General features: G+C 37.3%; 1 protein-coding gene, 1 long non-coding RNA gene and 1 pseudogene across 16 annotated transcripts; 1 reads left to right on the top strand and 2 right to left on the bottom strand.

The window, feature by feature from the left end:
- Positions 1-3,911: 3,911 nt before the first annotated feature.
- LOC120006079 lies at positions 3,912-6,824 on the bottom strand (annotated as a pseudogene).
- Positions 6,825-11,572: 4,748 nt separating this feature from the next.
- On the top strand, positions 11,573-13,765 carry LOC120005608. Of its 14 annotated transcripts, none has more exons than XR_005469853.1 (8): positions 11,573-11,768; positions 11,970-12,116; positions 12,199-12,292; positions 12,409-12,482; positions 12,606-12,661; positions 12,948-13,014; positions 13,116-13,186; positions 13,291-13,765. It is a non-coding gene; the product is annotated as an uncharacterized LOC120005608 (long non-coding RNA). The 14 variants fall into 14 exon arrangements; XR_005469847.1 differs by having other exon boundaries at positions 11,575-11,768; positions 11,943-12,116; positions 12,199-12,287; XR_005469846.1 differs by having other exon boundaries at positions 11,575-11,768; positions 11,938-12,116; positions 12,199-12,287.
- Positions 13,766-15,571: 1,806 nt separating this feature from the next.
- Positions 15,572-18,720, bottom strand: LOC120005606 (transcription initiation factor TFIID subunit 10). 2 transcript variants are annotated; one of them, XM_038855346.1, is made up of 6 exons: positions 18,544-18,717; positions 18,366-18,430; positions 17,522-17,584; positions 16,649-16,706; positions 16,520-16,570; positions 15,572-16,021 (listed from the first exon to the last, which is right to left on the bottom strand). In XM_038855346.1, exons 1-6 carry the CDS (start codon positions 18,637-18,639, stop codon positions 15,941-15,943), a joined length of 414 nt encoding a protein of 137 aa, XP_038711274.1. In that variant the 5' UTR covers positions 18,640-18,717; the 3' UTR covers positions 15,572-15,940. The 2 variants fall into 2 exon arrangements, with proteins under 2 accessions (XP_038711274.1, XP_038711273.1); XM_038855345.1 differs by having other exon boundaries at positions 16,520-16,706; positions 18,544-18,720.
- Positions 18,721-19,129: the final 409 nt, after the last annotated feature.

Raw genomic sequence — 19,129 nt, 5'->3', positions numbered from 1 at the left:
CATCTAAAAAAAAACCCTAGCTCAAATTGCCATCACCCTTAGGAGCTTCTCATACCTGTCATTCTGAGAGGCCAACATGTCTGGGAAAGAAAAATAGTAATTTCTGCATATGCAATGAAAAGGAAGCGGAGGAACTTGCCATCTCCATGGGGCGGGGGATCCAATAACACCGAGGGGTATTTTCACACTCCCAACACCGCGAGTCCCACAAATAAACCCAGGCCCCTGAGAATCACTCCTGCAAACAGACATGTAAGATTTACAATCAAGTAACAGAATTACTCTCTACAGCTTATCTTAAGAGGGATTACATGATCAAGGCGATACAAAAATTTACATAATTTTTAGCTCAGTTATAGGCCTGAAATTGAATAACTCAAATACAAAGAACAGTTTTTATAACTGCAGATAGATGAAAATAAAATTTACCTCCGTAAGGGAATTTAGTCAGTAACTCAGTCTCAGCAGCTTTCTATTTAAAAATGCAGATAATGTATCCATAAGAGGCATTTTTTCTAAAAAAAAAAACAGAATAGTAAACATATAAGGAAATAAGAAGAAGAGACAAGGAGATGGGTGTCGCGAAAACATTGGTATCAGCAAAATAATGATACTCACGATATAGCATGAAATCTTTTTCAAGTAGCAAATTGTATAAAGTGTAAGAGCAACAAAATTGAGTATTCAACAGATACTATCACTTTGCACAGGCACAGATGAAAATCAAATAATACGCATATTTGTAAAATTGTCTTGCAAGAGATCGCAATAGTGGTTTAGTCACAAGCAAACTTACCTACAAGGAAGAAGACTTGCACAACAAAAAAAATGCTTCAACATAATTTGAAAAGAGGGAATCAAAATAGAATGAAGCTCTGATGATCAGAAATAAAAGGATCTGCATAAGATATTGAAGCAATTCAAAAGAACAACTTTAGAGACTAATTCACAAATACTTCAATCTTGTTTAAACATTCACAAGAAAGAAATTTATAATCAGATTTTCTTATTCCATTGTTAACCCTTAAAGCATATACTAGAGGGACTTAACTGTGGCCAGTCTACATCCAGTATTTCCAATACAGTGAAGCTTTTAAATAGATCATCGCTTGTACAGCACATATTAACAAATTCACATTCTGTTCTTCTGCCTCTTCATTTTCTTCTTTTTAAAGGGAGTTTAAAGGGAAGGGTGGAGAACTGAAAATCGCAAAAAGAGTGGGAAAACTAGCTCACACTATACTAGTTTCCAAGCTTTGACTACAAATAACAGCACGAAGATGTTACCTTTCCCTCATAATATCCTTGAAGCAAGTAATTGGCCAAGCCAAAGTCAGCAGCAGAGATATAAACAAATATTTTTACACCTGCAGCAGATTATAAGCTGAATGTGAAGGAAAAAATATTTTAACATACATAGGACTTGGCAGGGCTACAGTTATCTCTTGAGTAACGTGACTGGCCCCAAAGTCTTCTTATATAATCTTTGCATTAACTACTAAAGTGTTTCACCCCAAAACTCCAAATCTAAGCAACGATCTAGAACTTCAGTTTGATCCTTCAGAGGTAAATGAACAAAAAGAAGACACTGATAAAGCATAAATATACTGATTATATAAGCTACAAATAGAACCACCAAAGCAGCAATGCAAGCTGACACATTTAAAATTGTACGAGAATCTGTTGCCCCATGCTTTGCTTTCCTGAAGTCGATCAAAGAGGAGAAGAAGTAAGAGGAGCTCTCTAAACCTCTCTTACACCCACAATCAGAAGACTTCTAAAGAAAATTAAAGAATGCTTTGTTGCTCAAACATAGAGTTTTTTATTGTGTAGAGAGGAATATGAAATCACATCAACTCCAATCTACAAATATATAGACACAACAAACATCTAGCAAGCTACTTTCAAACAATCAGGATTTCAAACTTGTGACCATATTGTTGATTACCCTAACCCTACTAACACAATTCACCAGTTATACCTCGATGACAAGATCTAGTAAGCAAAAGAATGACAGCGCGTATATACCTTGCTCTGAAGGATGCCCGGGGATTATAGTGAACGAGTAACAAAGACAAATCTTTTCTATACAAACTGAAACACTTCATTGAGGCATATAATCAAACATGTGATGAACAATAAAATGGTCACAATCCACTTTCCTCAAGCCAACATCACATAGCAACAAAAAATTGAACCCTACGCACCCACAACACGTCACAACCCAAGATCAAAGCTAATAACGAATAACAACTTACCGCAACAGAAGTTAATAGAGGCTCAATAAAAAACTACAATTCTCAATTTCTTTCTTGGTATTAGAGGCGTGTTGAACGCAAGCCGATCACATACAAACAGTTTCTCTTCCTCAAAAAAAAAAAAAAATCTCACAGTTTCTCTTCACACAAACAGTTCCATTCCAATATTCCAAATATCTCTTTCATACACACGTTAATCTCTCCTTCAAAAAATCCCAACCACACACAGACATCCAAAATTTCACAATATGACCTTTCAAAACCTTAACATTAGCAATTTTATCACCCAGCATTTAGATTCCTCCAATTATCCGGTATGGCGAGAGCAGGCTTTGGCATTGACTGAAAGCCAAGATCTTGTGGATCATCTTACATCAGATGGACCACCACCAACAATAACAGTCATCAAAAAAATAATTGGCGAAGATGGAAAAGAAGCTGAACCTGTGACAAGCACTGAACCGAACCCAGATTTTGTCAAATGGAAGAAAGCAGATCGAACACTCCGTGGATGGCTTATTGCAACTCTCACTAAGGAAGCACTTGGCTTGGTAATAGGACTAGAAACCACTCAATCTGTGTGGAATTCTCTAAAAAGTGCCTACGCACAAGATTCACAAGAAAGAGAATTTTCTTTGCGACACCAACTCTCCTTTCTTCGCAAAAGTGATTCCATTTCAACAACTGATCATATTCAGAGTTTTAAGTCCATAGGTGATAGTCTAGCTGCCATTGGGAAACCAGTTCCTGACAATGATAAAGTTTTTTACTTACTCTCAAGTCTTGGGCCGAACTTGTCTCTCAACTGCAATGCCACAATCAATGGAACCTGCTGGTTCCCGAATCCACTGTAAGTGCACTTGAATCTTTAAATGGATCTTGTACTTCTTTTGCCTTTGTTGGACAGAGACATCACGACAACACATACAACACTCAAGCTTCATATGGAGCCAAACATCCAAAAGGAGGACGGACTAGTCATTTTTCTAGTAACGGTCGGGGCTTCCATGCACAAGGAGGACAATCTAATTCTCTACCATTCAGCTCTCCCTCTGAGATCCGTAAACCACCTCCACCAGGTTGCAGAAGGATGTCACCCACCGAGAGAGATATGTACAAGAATGAGGTTTGTTCTCATTGCAAACAGACTGACCATATTTCCAAGATCTGTTGGTGGCTTCAGCTTGCAAATCAAAATTCAAAACTTCCGCATGCTCTTGCTACACTCACACTGGACAACACAGTTGCTGAAACAGAGTGGACTACGGACATTGGCGCATCCAACCATATGACAGGTAACTGTAATTTACTTCAAAATGTTCAACAATATTCTGGCTTTGATTTTGTTTTGGTAGGAAGGATAAGCTTGATCTTGCTCTTGTTTGATTGAACTAACACTTGCCTCGAGTAAGTTTCACGTGGGACAACTCATTATTCAGCAAACCAATCGGGTTGTGGAGGAATATGTGAAGGACCTGCCTTATCTCTCCAAGTAGTCTTCCTTATCTCTCCATGTGACTGCCTTGTCACTCCATAACAACACCTTATCACTCCCTTGATCCTTACACATTTGTTGATCATCAGACAATTGTTTATTGTTATATAGCTGCTTGTGTTCAACGTCAATAGAGGCTCAATAAAAAACTACAATTCTCAATTTCTTTCTTCTTCCACTGATCCATAGGCATAGGCTATGAGCTTCGATTTGTCAAAATTTAATCCGATCAACAGATCATACACAAAAGTACCCTTTTGATAACCGACATTCTCCCGATTCTTAATGAGCTCTTGCACATTCACGGTGGGCTGCAACTGCTGCACTGTGAGTAAACTGGTCAAGCTGGCAGTATAGCTTTGTGTAAGAATCAGAACAACAAGGCACCATATGATTACTACAAATCTAGCCAAGTTGCTCACTACTCTCTCCCCTGCAAGTGAAATTAGACAAGAAATGAGACACATGCTTTCATCAAAAACAGACGAGTCCTGAGTCCTGACACAGCAGTAAAGCTGCTCTGTCATGGCCATGGTATCATATGTTCATAAAAAAAAAAGTTGTGCGTCAATTGGAAAAAGAAAAAAGAAGCAGCTAATTAAGTGACTTACGATGTGCAAAAACCATGGTTGAGAAAGAGAACCAGAAGCTTGTGCCAGCTTGATAGGCAGGGGGCCACGAAAGTCTTCGTTGATCCGGTGTTCAAGAACCCAAACCACAAATCCTATGAATACAAAGAAACAACCGCTTGTGGCCCAAAGGTCCCATGTCAAGGGCTTCGGGAAAACCCATGCACTGTTGCTCTTGTTGCCTTTGATTGGGACAATCATAGACACACCAGATTCTGTGTAGGGCAATGTAAAGGCTACATTCTTGGACCTGTTTGCTCTGATGGTTGTATCTCCCACCACAGCGCCAAATCTCTGTCACAAAGCACTAAGTCCATCACAACAAGTCTTTAATTACCATAAGACATGTAATGCAATTGTAATCAAGATAAGAAAATTTTACCCCAAGAGACACTTGATCGATCATATCGTTGTAATTGGGGGGTTCGCCATTAGGCTTGGGGTAGGGAACGAATTCATATGGAACAACATATGGTAAAGATTTCATCACTTCATCAAAAACACTAATGCAGTAGCCTGTGATTGCTGTTGCGTTATTACTTGATTCTGTTGTCACTTTCACAAATTGAGTGAAACCATACTTTACAGGAACTGCTATCTGCATCTTTTGCTCATTTGTGGGAATCGGCCATCCTTTCGGAATTGACGTCGAATCTCCTGGCCATATAATTGTTCCAAGAATACTAGAATTGGACATAGATTTGTAGTTGAATGTCCTGATGAAACATTCAGGTTTCTCACAAGTCCTCTGTCTGGTGTCCAATACCCAACTCCTCTTGCTCCATTTCTATTTATATTTACTATCTGAAACGTCGAGGATTGTAATTGCCTATCGATGATCCTAAACTCTCCTGATAGACCATTGAAAGTTGTTTTCAGCAATGCTTGCAGAAATAATGGACCACTTTGGGAAACACCAATTGAATCGAGATCAGTTGTTGAGTTTGCAGAATCATTTTTTGGGTTTTGAAAAATCTGAAAGTTGGTGGAATTCACTGCATTTTCAGCTGCCATGGCTAGTGCCACTACAGCATCATATGCGCGGAACCCAAAAACATTCAGTTCAACACCAACAACTGCAGGATTCTCCTGTTGGAATTTCCTCTTCCATCTAACTTGGAACTCTTCAAGCTCCTTTGTTATTGGAACATAAGATTTAACACCCAATAAGCCTTGCATAGAATCCACCACAGAATTGTTCAGTGAACTCAATAAATTTGTCATTGAATCTGTCATGATCCAAACAAAGCCTTCACGCATCATTCCAATCCGTTTGGCTATGGAGAAAACTCCAGCACCCAAAGAAGGCAACATATGGGCAATGAACACTCTTGTCTGCATAGTCATCAGCTTGTAAAGCTCTGCTTCAATCTTATCATTACTAGCACTAGAGCTAATGACACTCCTGTACGAGACTCGAGTGTTGACAGCTTGTAATGCGTCGTTAAGGAACGGTATGATCCCTTGGCCATACTCATCATCGACATAGACAAGCACGGCCTCTCGCCACTGATAAGCTTGGACTAGTGCACTAATGGCTGCAACTTGAGAGGAGTCATTTTGGGTGGCTCGAACAAAGTATTGGGTGTGGAAGGATGTGAGGGAAGCACTTGATGCAGAGAAGGTGACAATGGGAACCTGAGCTTTGTCTCCAAGTTTGGTCATGAAGTTTGCTTCCATGGATGTTTCAGGGCCTAGTATTGCTTGAACTTGTCCATTCTTTATCAAGTCCAAACCTGTTTGTTAAAATGATAATGAGAGAATAAAAATAAAAATGTATAAAACATCAAGAATGTATATATTTCGTTTAATAGTTGAAGTCAAGTCAAACATGAGCATACACCATTAGCTTCAATGCCAAGCTAACAAAATAAAATCATATCTAATAATTTTTTCAATATCAGTCAACACTTTCGCTTAGCTGAAAGAGAGAGACTATTACTTTTCATACAATATTCTCATTTTCAGATTCTGCAGATTAAGAAGATGAAAATGTCTAATTATCAAGCATTCATGATAGAAGCCCATGATTGGCCTTATCTCTTCTGGGGGGTAATAAAAAATAAAGAACATTTAGAGAGAGAGAGAGAGAGAACCTGCTGAAGCTGCAGCAACAACATCTCTATTGGAGTCTCTAGAGGTCAAGACCAGCCTGGTTTTGTAGTTACCATGAGACGAATAGAATTCTGAGAGAGCCATCTTGATGCAACTTAAACTCATCATCCCAAACTCTGTTTCCATGTCAAGCACAGCTCCTATCTTAACAGGGATTGTTGTTGTTAAAAGTTGTATAACTGAAGGCTAAGATGTCTTTATCATTATCACCTATCAGCACCCGTTAGTTGTGCAGCCTATGTAACTAAGAGCTAAGTTGAGTCTATCACTAACAGCATTAGTCTTATCTGTAGTTATAGGCACATAGCTAAGGTTGTATATATACATGATGTCTTGTACTCTATTTATGACTCAATAAAATATAAACTCTTTTCCCTTTTAACAGTTGTGTTGTTTTGAGCCAAACCCAGTTTTGTGAATAGAAGAACCCATATAGAAAAGAAGAGAAATGAAGAACAAGAAGAAGAAAAAGAAAAGACAAGCTTGGCAGGAAGCACCTTCCACATGTTTGGGAAGCTTTTGATAGTTGAGATTCAGTTTTTAAAGAGAATTAATGTAGCATGGTACTATAAATATAGGAGGAAGCTTTTGTAGGGTCTTAATTTTGAAAATTTTTTTTTTTTTTTTACATACGAATTCCAGAGAAAGGAGACTCTTCAATTTGTTGCATAGAAAAATGACAAGTCATTTTTTTTTATTACAGTTGACTATGGTTTCTTTAAAGTTGAGTCCTTCTTAATTGCATGAAACTTTCATGCCTGGCACATATATATATATATACATTATCTATTATCTATCTATTATCTATTTATTATCTATTATATACTCTAAAACTGGAAGATCTATCATTACTTTATTCTATTCTTCAGTTTTTTGGGGCCTTCTCCCGGCGAGTTCCCTTTGTTTTTCATACTCTCGCGTGTGTGGATATTTTCATCTTCATACGGATCATTGGATTCCTATCACTCTCCTTTCATCCAGGTCGTACACTACGATACATGCACCTTAAATCACGAGCTCTGTCTTCTTCTTCACGTTCACGTTTCACGATTTCAATCCCAACTTTTGTCTTTCTTCGGTTTTGCCTCTGCTTTCATTCGTTGATTCTATGCAACCTGCAATCTCCGGTGTTCGAGAATATGTCAAATCTCAAAATACCTTTTTCCCATTCATGCATCTTCCCGGTCAGCCTCATTCGGTTTTACCTCTCTCCACAATCGCTCTCAATTTCTTGAATCTTGCTTTTAACGGGTTATTGGGGTGGATTTCGATTATTTTGCTCTCAATACTTGCTCCGATTCTTCGCGTTGTTACAGGTGATTTGGGTGTGTTTCGACACTTCTGCTTTTCATACTTCTCATTTAATTTTGATTTAGTGTATTTCGTTCGTTATAATTTTTTTTTTGTTTGGAGTTTATTTCCCTATTCTAGCAATTTGTTTTCCATCTCTAAATTTTCAGACAACGAAAAAAGTATTTTGCATGCCTGAGTTCTTCGATTTAAGTATACTGTGGTGTACTCCATTACTTCAATTTTGTTAGCTCTTTTTGTTGGTTTATCGTGCTTTGTTTCTGCTGGTCAAGAAAAAGCGCTGGATTTGTGCAGCTGTTCTTCTACCTGCAGGTTCACTTTCTGCTTTGATGAGTTTGGTGTTTGGTCTTATATTTGTTCTTCTTCAATCTACACTCCAACTCTGACGGCTCAGGTGATATTCTTTTAAGTTTTTTCCATGTTTAATTTGGCTTAATGCCCTCTGTTTTATTTATCGTGGTTTGTTCATCATGATAAAGGCAAAACACTGAATCTGTGCGGTGTCAACCGCCCGTGTGTTAATACCTAACAATTGGTATGGGGATTGGTATGGCAAAACCTAACAATATAGAAAACATAGGATTTTATCCTCTGTTACCACAATCTCAATGAGATCTTCAAGATTTTATGCTTTTTTTGGTAGATTTTGTAGCTACTACGAATTCGGGTGCGTGCCGTTTTTCTTTCCATGAAGAATTCTATGAATTTGATTTTACAATTAAAATGTGAACTTGCGTTAATCTTGATGGTGTGGATTGAGATTTTGAAGTCATTGCTCATTGAATTAATAGTCAGATTGTTGATATTTCATTTTTATTTATCTCCTCCTTTGATTGAGGAGGTTCGGCCATTGAAAAGTAAACCAGGTGAAGATGGAAGGGTAATTTTGGCGAAGGAGGATCAAAAGAATTGGATGAGCTCTGCTCAGCTTTGGAGCGCTGACACGGAGTTCGATTAGAGAAAACAAGACCCAACATCAGAACTCTCACAGGTAAAGCCCAAAGCTCCCTTCTTTTTGGGTGTTTTCTTTTTTCATCAATGGCTGCAATTGTTGTGAATATTGTTTTTGTGGACAAAGAAGGAGAGAAACACTTGGTTTATGCTGTCATGTTGTGTAATAATAAGTAGACTAAATATGTTGCCTCTCTCCTATTGTTGTGGCCTTCATTTTCTTTTTGTTTGTGTGCGCTTCACCTGAGACTAACTGCTGCATTTTTCGATTTGGAATGCAGCATTTTCTACCAACACCATAAGTAAGAATATATCTTCTTTGATCCCTGCTATAAGGTATATGATTTTATTTGAATACAGACTACTCATTAAGAGGGATTTCCTAAATGTAAAATTTTGCTAGGGCCAGAACTCAAGCATGGGAGTACTAGATTTATGTCTTTCTCTGGTGAGTATTTATGTAAATAGTTATACCTGGTATGGACTGAGTTTATAGGCTTTCCTAGCATTGGGGTCAGCTATTGTGAAATTTTTAATGAAACTGGTCATTGAGGTTTTTTTTCCAGTACCCAATTTTTCTTTCATTTCACTACACTGGTTCCGCATTTATGCTAATCTGATTTATTAAAAATTATCAATAATTGCAGGCCAGTGTTGACGTTGATGTACCCATTATAAGAAATTGGTTGTCCCATCAGTTCTTTACACTGTTATGCTAAATCGATAATGTAATTTTTTGGGTGATTTAGGTATGCATCAGTGGTGGCAGTAGAGTCATTCAAAGGTGGACTATGAGCAGTGACTTACATATTGGATCCTATATTCCTTCCTAACTGTTACAGAGACTTTCCTTCAATCCATTCTAGAATGGTAATTAGGAAAAAGTTTCTCTATCTATATTTAATTTTTATTTTCTATGTAAGTTTCTTTTCAGGTTTCCCTTTTGGACCTTTTGGTTGCTGGTATGATTATTTGCATTAGACATTAATACAGGTAAATGCATCTTCATGAGTTAGTTATTAGTGTTCTTTGTCTTTCTTTTTTTTCTTTGTATGCATCAAATCTTCGAATTAAGTTGGTCGTTAAAGTTTGGTGATCATGTTCATGTGTTTCTTTTCTATCTTTTTTATTTTTTTTATAGGCAGTACTTTGTTAGCATGGATGACTCTGTTCCACAAAAGGTAAGTATTTCTTTGCAGCAAATAAATCTTGAATTTTGTGGGGCCTGTGATTCTAGCCTTTTGAACTCCACAAATGGGAGTGCACTTAATTTGGTTTGGGAATTTTTGCTGGTACATTGTTTTGTTTTATTTCAATTTTCTCTATAACCTATTGTAGCCAATTCAAATATGAAAATCCATACTTTCCCTTGGGGATGGGATATAATTGATATGGTTATATGCCCTTATGTGTTTGTCTGTATGCAGTGTATTGGTTTTGATTTTGAACTGGGCTAATAAAACATGCTCTTAGTAACCAATGTTGGATTTCACACACTTGCTTTGATAGTGGGGCTTTCAATTGGTATCACTTATTATGACATTTTATATATTGGCTGATGAGAACATAGAAGCTGTGTTTTTCCTCATTTTTTATTTCTCATCTCTACTTTGATTATAAGCTGACATCGTGAGCACTCTAGAATGGATTTATACTTATCGCTCGCTAAAATTACTACTCATTGCCCCTTTGTAAATCCGAGAAGTCTTTTTTTAATGTTTCAGTGCTTTATTGATAGACTGACAAGTAATATCAAAAGATATTTTACATTTTTAATGATGCATATATGGGTTTTTAGTACCTAAGTTATTTAGTAGTATTTAATCCCAAGGTTGCTTATGTACCACTCACTTTCGAGTAATGGTTAATGTGCCCTAGCGTGGAGTCAGTGAAAAATAATGATCAAATATCATTTATATAATTGTTTTTTGAGACAGAGTAACTTATACTAATTTTGATGAAGCAAAATACTAATTTTGCTTGATGGTTGATAGGTTCTGTCAATTTCTTACAACTTTTGATCCCTTCAACAAGAAGTTATGTTGCTGCTGCTAAACAAGAAAAAATATATCAAAAGAAGAAAACGAATGGTGGCTTAATTTCTTGCAAATAAGAGCCAAACCCAGTTGTAGAAAGATGTCATGACTTGAATTTAAAGCATAGAATTAGTCCTCCACACCATACAGTGACTGATCATCCAGTGAATATTAAGACTGAAGAAAGGAGCAGTGACATTGATATGTGTTTCCATTATAATGAAGCTCCATCACAAAGAAACATAACGTACATCCATTCATCAACCATTGCTTTAGATTATTATTCGAGAGCATGTTCTCCCTCCCCCTTTGTTATATGAATTTTGAACAGGAAAAATTTGTAACTCTTCTATTTATAGGTTTTGCAATCGAGATGAGATGAACTCTAATCCTTAGTTTTTGCAGACTGTTTTAAGTTTTCACCCTTATGACCGTTCATACGCTTCAGCAGTACTTATACCTAACTACGCCAACAAGGATAATTTTTGTAACCTCTCATGATCAGTCCCGCCGCAAGGCGCGGGCATTGAACTAGTTATGATATATACTCTAAAACTGGAACATTTCTCGGGATTCTGCAGCGAGTTCCGACTTGCTTTCCCTACTTGCGCGGGTGGGCTTTTCTCACGTCAAATCGGACCGTTCGATTTGTCTTGCTTTTCTTTCATCTATGGCTGTCATTGGGTGTTGTTGCACGTCTGATCTATGGCAGTCACGTTTGATTTTGTCTTCTTCTTTGTGTTGTCGTCTTATGAGTTATGAGAGCAGCTTCTACACATTTTCTTGGTGTAGCTTTTGACTACTGCAGTATTCCCTGCGGTTCATGCAACTCATCTTTCGCTTTTGTTCTCAACTTCTGGGTTTTCATCTTTCAAGCTTCAATACAGGTGTGCGGCGGGGGAAGTTGTGTGTTGGCGTCGTCTTCACCAGTTTATAGTCCGTCGTGCGTGCCCTTAATTTATCCTCTTTGCAGGTTTGTGGTCTGATCTTTTGTATTTCGTTTGGCGTCTGTTTATCTTCCTTTGTACGACCTACTTTTCTTTCACCTGGACGACGTCTTTGGTGCTGGGTTCGTCAATGTCTTCGTCCCTTTTCGATTTCGTGTGACTGACTTCCTCCATCTCTGTGGTTCCCTTACATAGTCCAGATTTCTTCATTTCGTGTTTTTAACCAGTCGATCCTCTCTCTTCTCTCTCTCCTCACCTGCGGCCGTGGGCAGATCGGATCGCGTCTGAAGCAAAATTAGTTCTACTAGCTGCCGTCTTCGATAAGGTGAAGGTTGTTTGGCGTGGATTTAATTTCGTGCAATCATGCAGCTCATGTAAGTTGCCTCAAAACTATGCTTCGGCTTCATCTATCCTCTCTCTCTCGACTTGATTTTTATCGTTCGTGATTTTGTTCAGATTTTTGAAATTGATGGTCATGTCTTCGTCTCTCAAGTTGATTTGTGCATGCTGAGCTCGCCATCTTCATTCCTCTGCTCAACTCTCAGGTAAGGTTCGTCTTTTGATTGCGTATTTATTGTTTTGGTGTAGTTCGACTCTTGATTGCATCACTGTTGTTTCGGTTTTGTTTCTCAATACGTCCTTCTTTGTTCTCTGTCTAAAATTTAGCCACCAGTGGGTTGCGTTGGTTCCAGTCGAAGTTAGCCCTTTGTCTGTGGATTTTTTTTTCTTCGAGAGAAGAGGTTAACACTTTCTCTCTAAGTTTTTTTTTTTCCAGAACCAGTTCTGAGGTTTTTATATTGTGGATATTTGTTTTTTATTCGAATTCATAAATTCTGAAAATGATTAGCATATAATTTTTACAGCTTCAAACTGATTCCACCTATTATTTTATTCACGAGAATCAACTCCACATACAAAGGTAACTCATTCAGGACTAGATCAAAATACTTTTATCGGTGCTTTCTTTGAGTATCATTTCAGTTAGGCTTGAAACAACCTACTGTTTGGAGGAATCGACTTCTGGTGTTCAATGGTAGCTTTTGGTTTATGGTTCCTATTTTTCAATAGATTTCTCTTGAAAGGTTTGGTCACCTTGGGTTGGCTGTGAATTTTATCACCTGTGAGTTCAAAACTGCTGCTTTGAGTTCAAAATTGTTGAATATGGATTCTGAGTTTTTGGATGATCTTTGAGAAAAAAATTGTAGCTTCCGCAGGATATCGAGTGGCATTTTATTGGGCATTTGCAGAGCAATAAAGTGAAACCTTTATTAAGTATGTTTACTTCTTTCTATTGTTTAAATTTCAAAACTTGGTTAATTTCGTTTGATAATTTTTTGGAGGCAAATTTAAATTTTGCTTTATTGTTTGTGCAGCTGGTGTCGCAAACCTTGCCATGGTAGAGAGTGTAGTCGATCAGCAGGTAAACATCACTATGACATCCAAAGTGGGTTCCTTTTACTTTTGTTGTTCATCCTGGAGACTGTAACCGATCTGCATTAGTTGCCATGCAGGATTTGCCTTTATTAATGTTTCTATTTTTCTCTTCAGGCATATGTACAAGAAGAAGAGAGCAGTAGACTGAAACTAAGCCAACTTGATCAACAGCTCCAGCGAGGTCATAAATGACAGTGATGCTGTATCTGAAATCTCAAGATAAGGTAATTAGATAATTGATTTAGTGGGTGATGAATTTCTGATAAGTTGTGGGTGTTTTAGGTAGGTTTATATGTGTTGATTCATCTATCTCTGCAAACTTGGCTCAATAAGTGTGCATCAGGTGTATTTTTATCAGCTTTTCTTTCTACCTCATCCACTATATCATCCATTGAGGTAAGTTTCGAGATCATCCACTGTATGGTATATTTAGGAGTAGTATTTAATCCCCAGGTTGCTTATGTACCACTCACTTTACACTAATGGCTCCTGTATCTTAGGGTAAAGTCAATAAACAATAATGATCAAATATCAGCTATATATTGCTTTTCTGAGTCAGAATAACTTATATAATTGATTTTCTGCATTCCTTGAAGGGATTTTTTCTGTAGGGTCTTCCATGTTGCTTCATGTCGGTGTTAAAGCAGTATATTGTGCAATAGTGGTGTAATTATATGATATCGTTTGACTTCACCACTATTGTGCAATAGTGGTTGTTTTTTCTATTTTGCGAATTTCCTGCTCATTCACCTCTATCGGATGATTTCCCATATAATTTGTTCTTTTTGGGGTTGGACTTTAGCTTTTCAAACTATCCATTTCAACTTCAAGATCACCATTTTAAATTTCTAAGCTCAAGTATTCTGCACATTTTGTGTCAAGTATCGTTTGGATTACGAATAAGTAGGTGGGTTGTAAGTTTTGATATATGGACTGATTTTCAACTGTCAAGTATATGAATTCGGAAGCACCATATGTCTATAATTTTAATGTCCATAATTGTCCATAATCTAGGTAGCATGAATTTGTCTGCAACATAGAATTAGCCAACAAAACTTCCAATAATTTTGGGCCCTAAGAATGCTTTCATTGGACATGGGATTAATTTGTTCTATTTGTCGTCTATTTCCAAGTGTATATGTATTTGATCTGGGGCTTTGATGCAAGCAGAGTGCCATGGAGAAAGACTACAAAGAAACATACGAGATGCATGCATCTTTGATACAAGCTAAAATTCTCTGCAAATGACCTGGGAATTTTTCCCCTATGCTATGTAGTGTTCGATTGTTGCTCTATATGTCGTTGTCCTCCGATTTTATTTATGAGCTATTTACACGAAAATTTGTCACTCTACATTTGGTTGTCTTCAGGTTTATTAAATCTAAATGCAAATTAGTTATTATCCTATTATACAGAGCCCGTAGCAACGCACGGGTTCAGATCTAGTATATGTATGTGCACGCGCGCACACATACGTATTGTATATTGGTGCAGTAGTGTTTCATTTTAGCAACGACTTTTCATTCTTTATTGACTCCATGTCATAGCTTTGTTCACATTGGAGTCTTTAAGGCAATTAAAAATCTGTAGCTGAAGTTGACCCATGTTTTGTCATGGATTAATATTTAACGTTATGGGCCCAAGCCTCAATGGTCAGAACATCAAAGTGCTTATTGCGGGGCTCACTTGTATGAATTCCTTTCTTCTCATGGGCATGGCTACTATGATTACTTGTTCTTATTGCATCAATTATCTTCCTTGACCAAGTCAAAGTATAGGTTGCTTTGGTCAATGGTCGTGTGTATATATATAGTACTAGTGTATTTATCAAACCAGAAATACACACGTGGCCTTTACTGAATTCACTTCCTCTTTTTTTTTTTTTGGCATTTTAAGGATAAGTAAGTAAATGACGAGACAGGACTTAAATAATCAAGTTCTTATTATTCATTAGAATAAAATAAGGTTTTAATTTCCAAGTATATTATTACCAGCCAAGAGGCCCAAGACAATTAACTACTTCCGTCCTCCCCGACCACAATACTATGTTCTCATATCACACAAATAAATTAATATGACAAACTTCCTTGAACTTGCTCCATTCGATTTGTATAGAATTACTTGATAAAAAAAATTAAGTCCGTCTCAAGTTTCCTAGTCATTTAACGTTGATTGGAGAATTTGACTTCACAATGTATGGTACATTATTTTCTTTCTTCGCCAAATATTCTCGTTTTTGCAAGAAGAAAGACTTGGTCAATAAACCTATCATCAAAGGTTACAACAAACACGTCGGAACTTGTCTTTTTCTAACTTGAATCAAGCAGATTCTAACCATCTGATCTGACCAAAAGAATTCCAACTCGCAAAGAAAGTCTGTGTCTGAAATTCATAGTGTCCAGAAAAGCCTTTCATTAGAGCAATTCTTCATGTGGTCGTGGTTAAAGCCAGTGTCCTAAGGAGTCGTCCATTCTTAATTACTAACCCCTAAAATACTGCAGATAGGAAACGAGACTCAAACAAATCTGACTTTTCCCACTGGATGGCCTACTGCTCTAATTTGTACAGGACATAATTAGAGCGCGTGTCTAACAAATCTAATGCACAAGATTGGGCTATCAAATAAAGTAAAACCACCTGAAATGAAATACTAACAATCAACAAATGAAATGTACAAGAGATGGCAGCGAACAAGCAACAGCATTGACATTACTCGTGAACATACGGAAATGAGTGGGTAGAGTTCAATGATTCTAGCTCTAGCTCACTCATCTCTAGAAGCTGGATCCATCCCAGTAGAAGGGCTATCAGCGAAATACTCTTGGTGCTTCACATTCACCCCATGCTGCTCATACAATGATCGGGAAAAAAAGAAAAAGAACCTATTTCAGATCTCATGTCAAAAGTATGTCAAGAACAGAAGATGGACGGGCATGCCCATTAAAGAAGAAACATCTTTCATTTCCCATGACAATACCATCCATTGATTTCACTATTTTACCATTTTGATTCAAAATAATACATAAGTTGATGATTTATCATGCTCTCCAGCGAGCATGTACAGCGGAATGCAGGATGAGTTAAAGGACCAAACCACTGCAATCGAAAAAGTGGCAAGCTGACTATTGGGCACAGTAATTCTTTTGCAAATTTGCCAAGATATCCAACGAGATATTCTTAAAATTTTGCTCTTCTAAGTTCAACTAATGATTCTACACCAATCAACACTTCTCACCTATCCAAAATTTGCAGTCTATAAAAAAACATGTTTGGGGTATGCAAAGAAATCAAGAGAGAAACTGAGCTTCAGGTCTAGGATTAAAAAGAAAATTTCATGGCTTACCTCATGTAGTGATTTCGACAGATCCTCCATAGTCAATATAAGACGCTTATCCTGTCCCAATAAACAGTAAAGACAAACCACACGACAAAAAGATAAAAGAAAATAGAAGAGAAGGAAGGAGAAGAGGACCTTCTGCTGCTTATCTCTTTTGTCCTTGACAACTGACGATTGTCGTGCCTTGCATTGCCTGCATCAGGGAGTACGAGCGAATGAGTGGTTTAAAAATCCCCAAAACCAGAAGTCACACTTTAACATTAGAAACCCACAAAAGAAACTAAACAATCCTAAACACCACCAACAAAGTTATAATCCCAAATAACTTGTTCAATTTCTTTCATTAAAGAAAATTAGACAATACTTTAGTTCTATACTTCTATCCTCCTTTTCTTTTCTTTTTTTCCTTTTCTTCTTAAGTTTTCTTCCCTTGCTGAACCAAAGAAATGCTGAGAGCTAAGAAACAGTAAGTTCAACATTCTGAACCTAAAACCATATAAATACAAGCTTTTCTATGGCATAGCAAATGTGCAGCAACATAAGATTATAAGATCCCCTTAGTTGGGTTAAAATGTGGTTTCAGTTGCACAATTATGCACGAGTAACAAGCAATATCATTTTTTCCAAATATTTCAGTCTCAGAGAGTGTACAGCAATTGCCATATTCCACTTCCACCAAATATCCTCTCATGCCGCCATTCCAACCTTATAAAAAAGCTAAGATTTTTAAAGACTGAAGGAACCCACCCACCCAAGCACCCCACCTCTCAAAAAAATTTGTTATTATCATTGTAAACAAACCATCTAGACATTGTATTATGCAGTTTTTGCCATCTTCAACAACCCATCCTACCGCTTTTCAAGATTGCCAAATTTGAGGATATTAGCTCTCCTGTACTGCCTATTTATTACCATAAAAATTGACACACTTTCCATCAATAACAGAAATGGGCTATCTGTAAGCTTATGCACACATTTGAAAGGTAAAGTAAAAGCTTTGATACATACTGGAGAGCATCGCTTGCAACCTCTGCAACAAACTTCTGTGTAGCAACAGCTACAAGCCTAATCCTGCAAAAAGAAGAAAGCGAAATCAAGTTGACTAGATATCTGAATGCAAAAGAATCAACTCATAACATCTAAAGGTCATTCCTCTCCTCCAAATTCAAGATATATAGATGGATAAATGATTGAGATTCAGCCTAATTGATAGTTTTCAGAATACATTATCATCTAACTTCACTGAAAGGAGATAAGAGAAGGAAATGGGCAGAGGTTAATTTTGTCATTTAAGCTTAACACAAGTTGCGTAAATCATCATCATCAAAGCCTGATTCCAAATTACTGGGCAAGCTACACCAAATCCTTGATTGAATGTACTTGAAGTAACCATTTGAAACACATATCAGAATCCAAGAGCACAAGCAATTGGGAACTCAACTAACCAAAAGTTCACATGTCAATTTTTGTTATTCAAGATATATACGAGATCGGATAAGCAATTGAGAGAAGGCTTGAATGACATTTAGCAGAACACATTGTCATCTAAATTCACCAAAAGGAGATAAGAAAAGTAAATTTAGTTAGTCCAGCTTAATACCATTGGTATAAATCATCCGCATCATCAGAGCCTTATTCCAGATGATTGGGTCCAGCTACAAAAATCCTTAATAATAGTTACTAGAAGCTGTCTATTAGAAACACGTATCAGAATCCAAGATCACAAGCAACCAGGAACTCACCTAACCCTAGCATGACAACCAGACTAAGTTCATTCGTCAATTTTTCTTTTCACGACTTTATCACCAACCAAACATATAAAAGGAAAATTGATGGAATAAGAAGTACCTACAATCGAACATCGGGACACTGAAATCCGCTCTTTCCCAGATAATGCTCCACCAATTCATCGGGGATCTTATAGTTAAAACAACAATTTTTGAAAAAAAAAACCAAATGATTAATAAAAAATCTCTAAAAGTCTAATTAGGTCACAGACAGATTTTGATATGGAGTTTCGAGGAACTCACAGTGGGAGTGTACTCCATTAACGACGCGAGGAACTCCGTAAGAGCAGCATCATCGTCATGTCTTCCGTCGCTCGATTGCTGAATATTATGGTTCATCTTCGATGATTTTCGAAACAATCGTACTCAAGTAGAAGCTTCTCTCACGCCCTTCTGTCCTCTGTCTTCCTGTGCTTCCAACCGCAATAGTTATTTATCCATTTTGAGGCCAAACAATATTACAAAGAGGGCCCAAAGATGGATCTGGTGGATCAAATCCACTATTAAGCCAGCAAATCAGCAATGTATGGAAATGCGGGCCAGTAAAATTTAGTAGCAGCGGCCCATTCGGCTAATTGATCAGCCCAGAAGTTGTGAGTCCTTTTAATTTTAGTGGAAATGCAATCCACGAGGATTGTAATGATGGATTGCAGTCTTGCGAAAGAAGACTTTCATAGACTATGGGCTGAATGGCCCATAAATAGATTCATAGTAGACTATGGGCTGAATGGCCCAACTTTGAATCAGATGAGGAATGGCAGTCGTGCGAAAGAAGACTTTCGTAGACTATGGGCTGAATGGCCCATAAATTGATGTAGCAGTGGCACTA

Source organism: Tripterygium wilfordii, chromosome 9 (assembly GCF_013401445.1).
Source record: "Tripterygium wilfordii isolate XIE 37 chromosome 9, ASM1340144v1, whole genome shotgun sequence".
NCBI classification, from domain to species: Eukaryota; Viridiplantae; Streptophyta; class Magnoliopsida; order Celastrales; family Celastraceae; genus Tripterygium; species Tripterygium wilfordii.
This window is presented reverse-complemented; position numbering and strand designations above follow the sequence as displayed.

Bases quoted from the DNA above. Each gene is read 5' to 3' on its own strand.
- LOC120005606 (XM_038855345.1), bottom strand. From the start codon at position 18,639: ATGAACCATAATATTCAGCAATCGAGCGACGGAAGACATGACGATGAT. The intron at 18,431-18,543 runs GTGAGTTCCTCG...TTTAACTATAAG, and splicing joins TAATGGAGTACACTCCCACT to ATCCCCGATGAATTGGTGGA. The intron at 16,707-17,521 runs GTATGTATCAAA...TCCCTGATGCAG, and splicing joins GTTGCAAGCGATGCTCTCCA to GCAATGCAAGGCACGACAAT.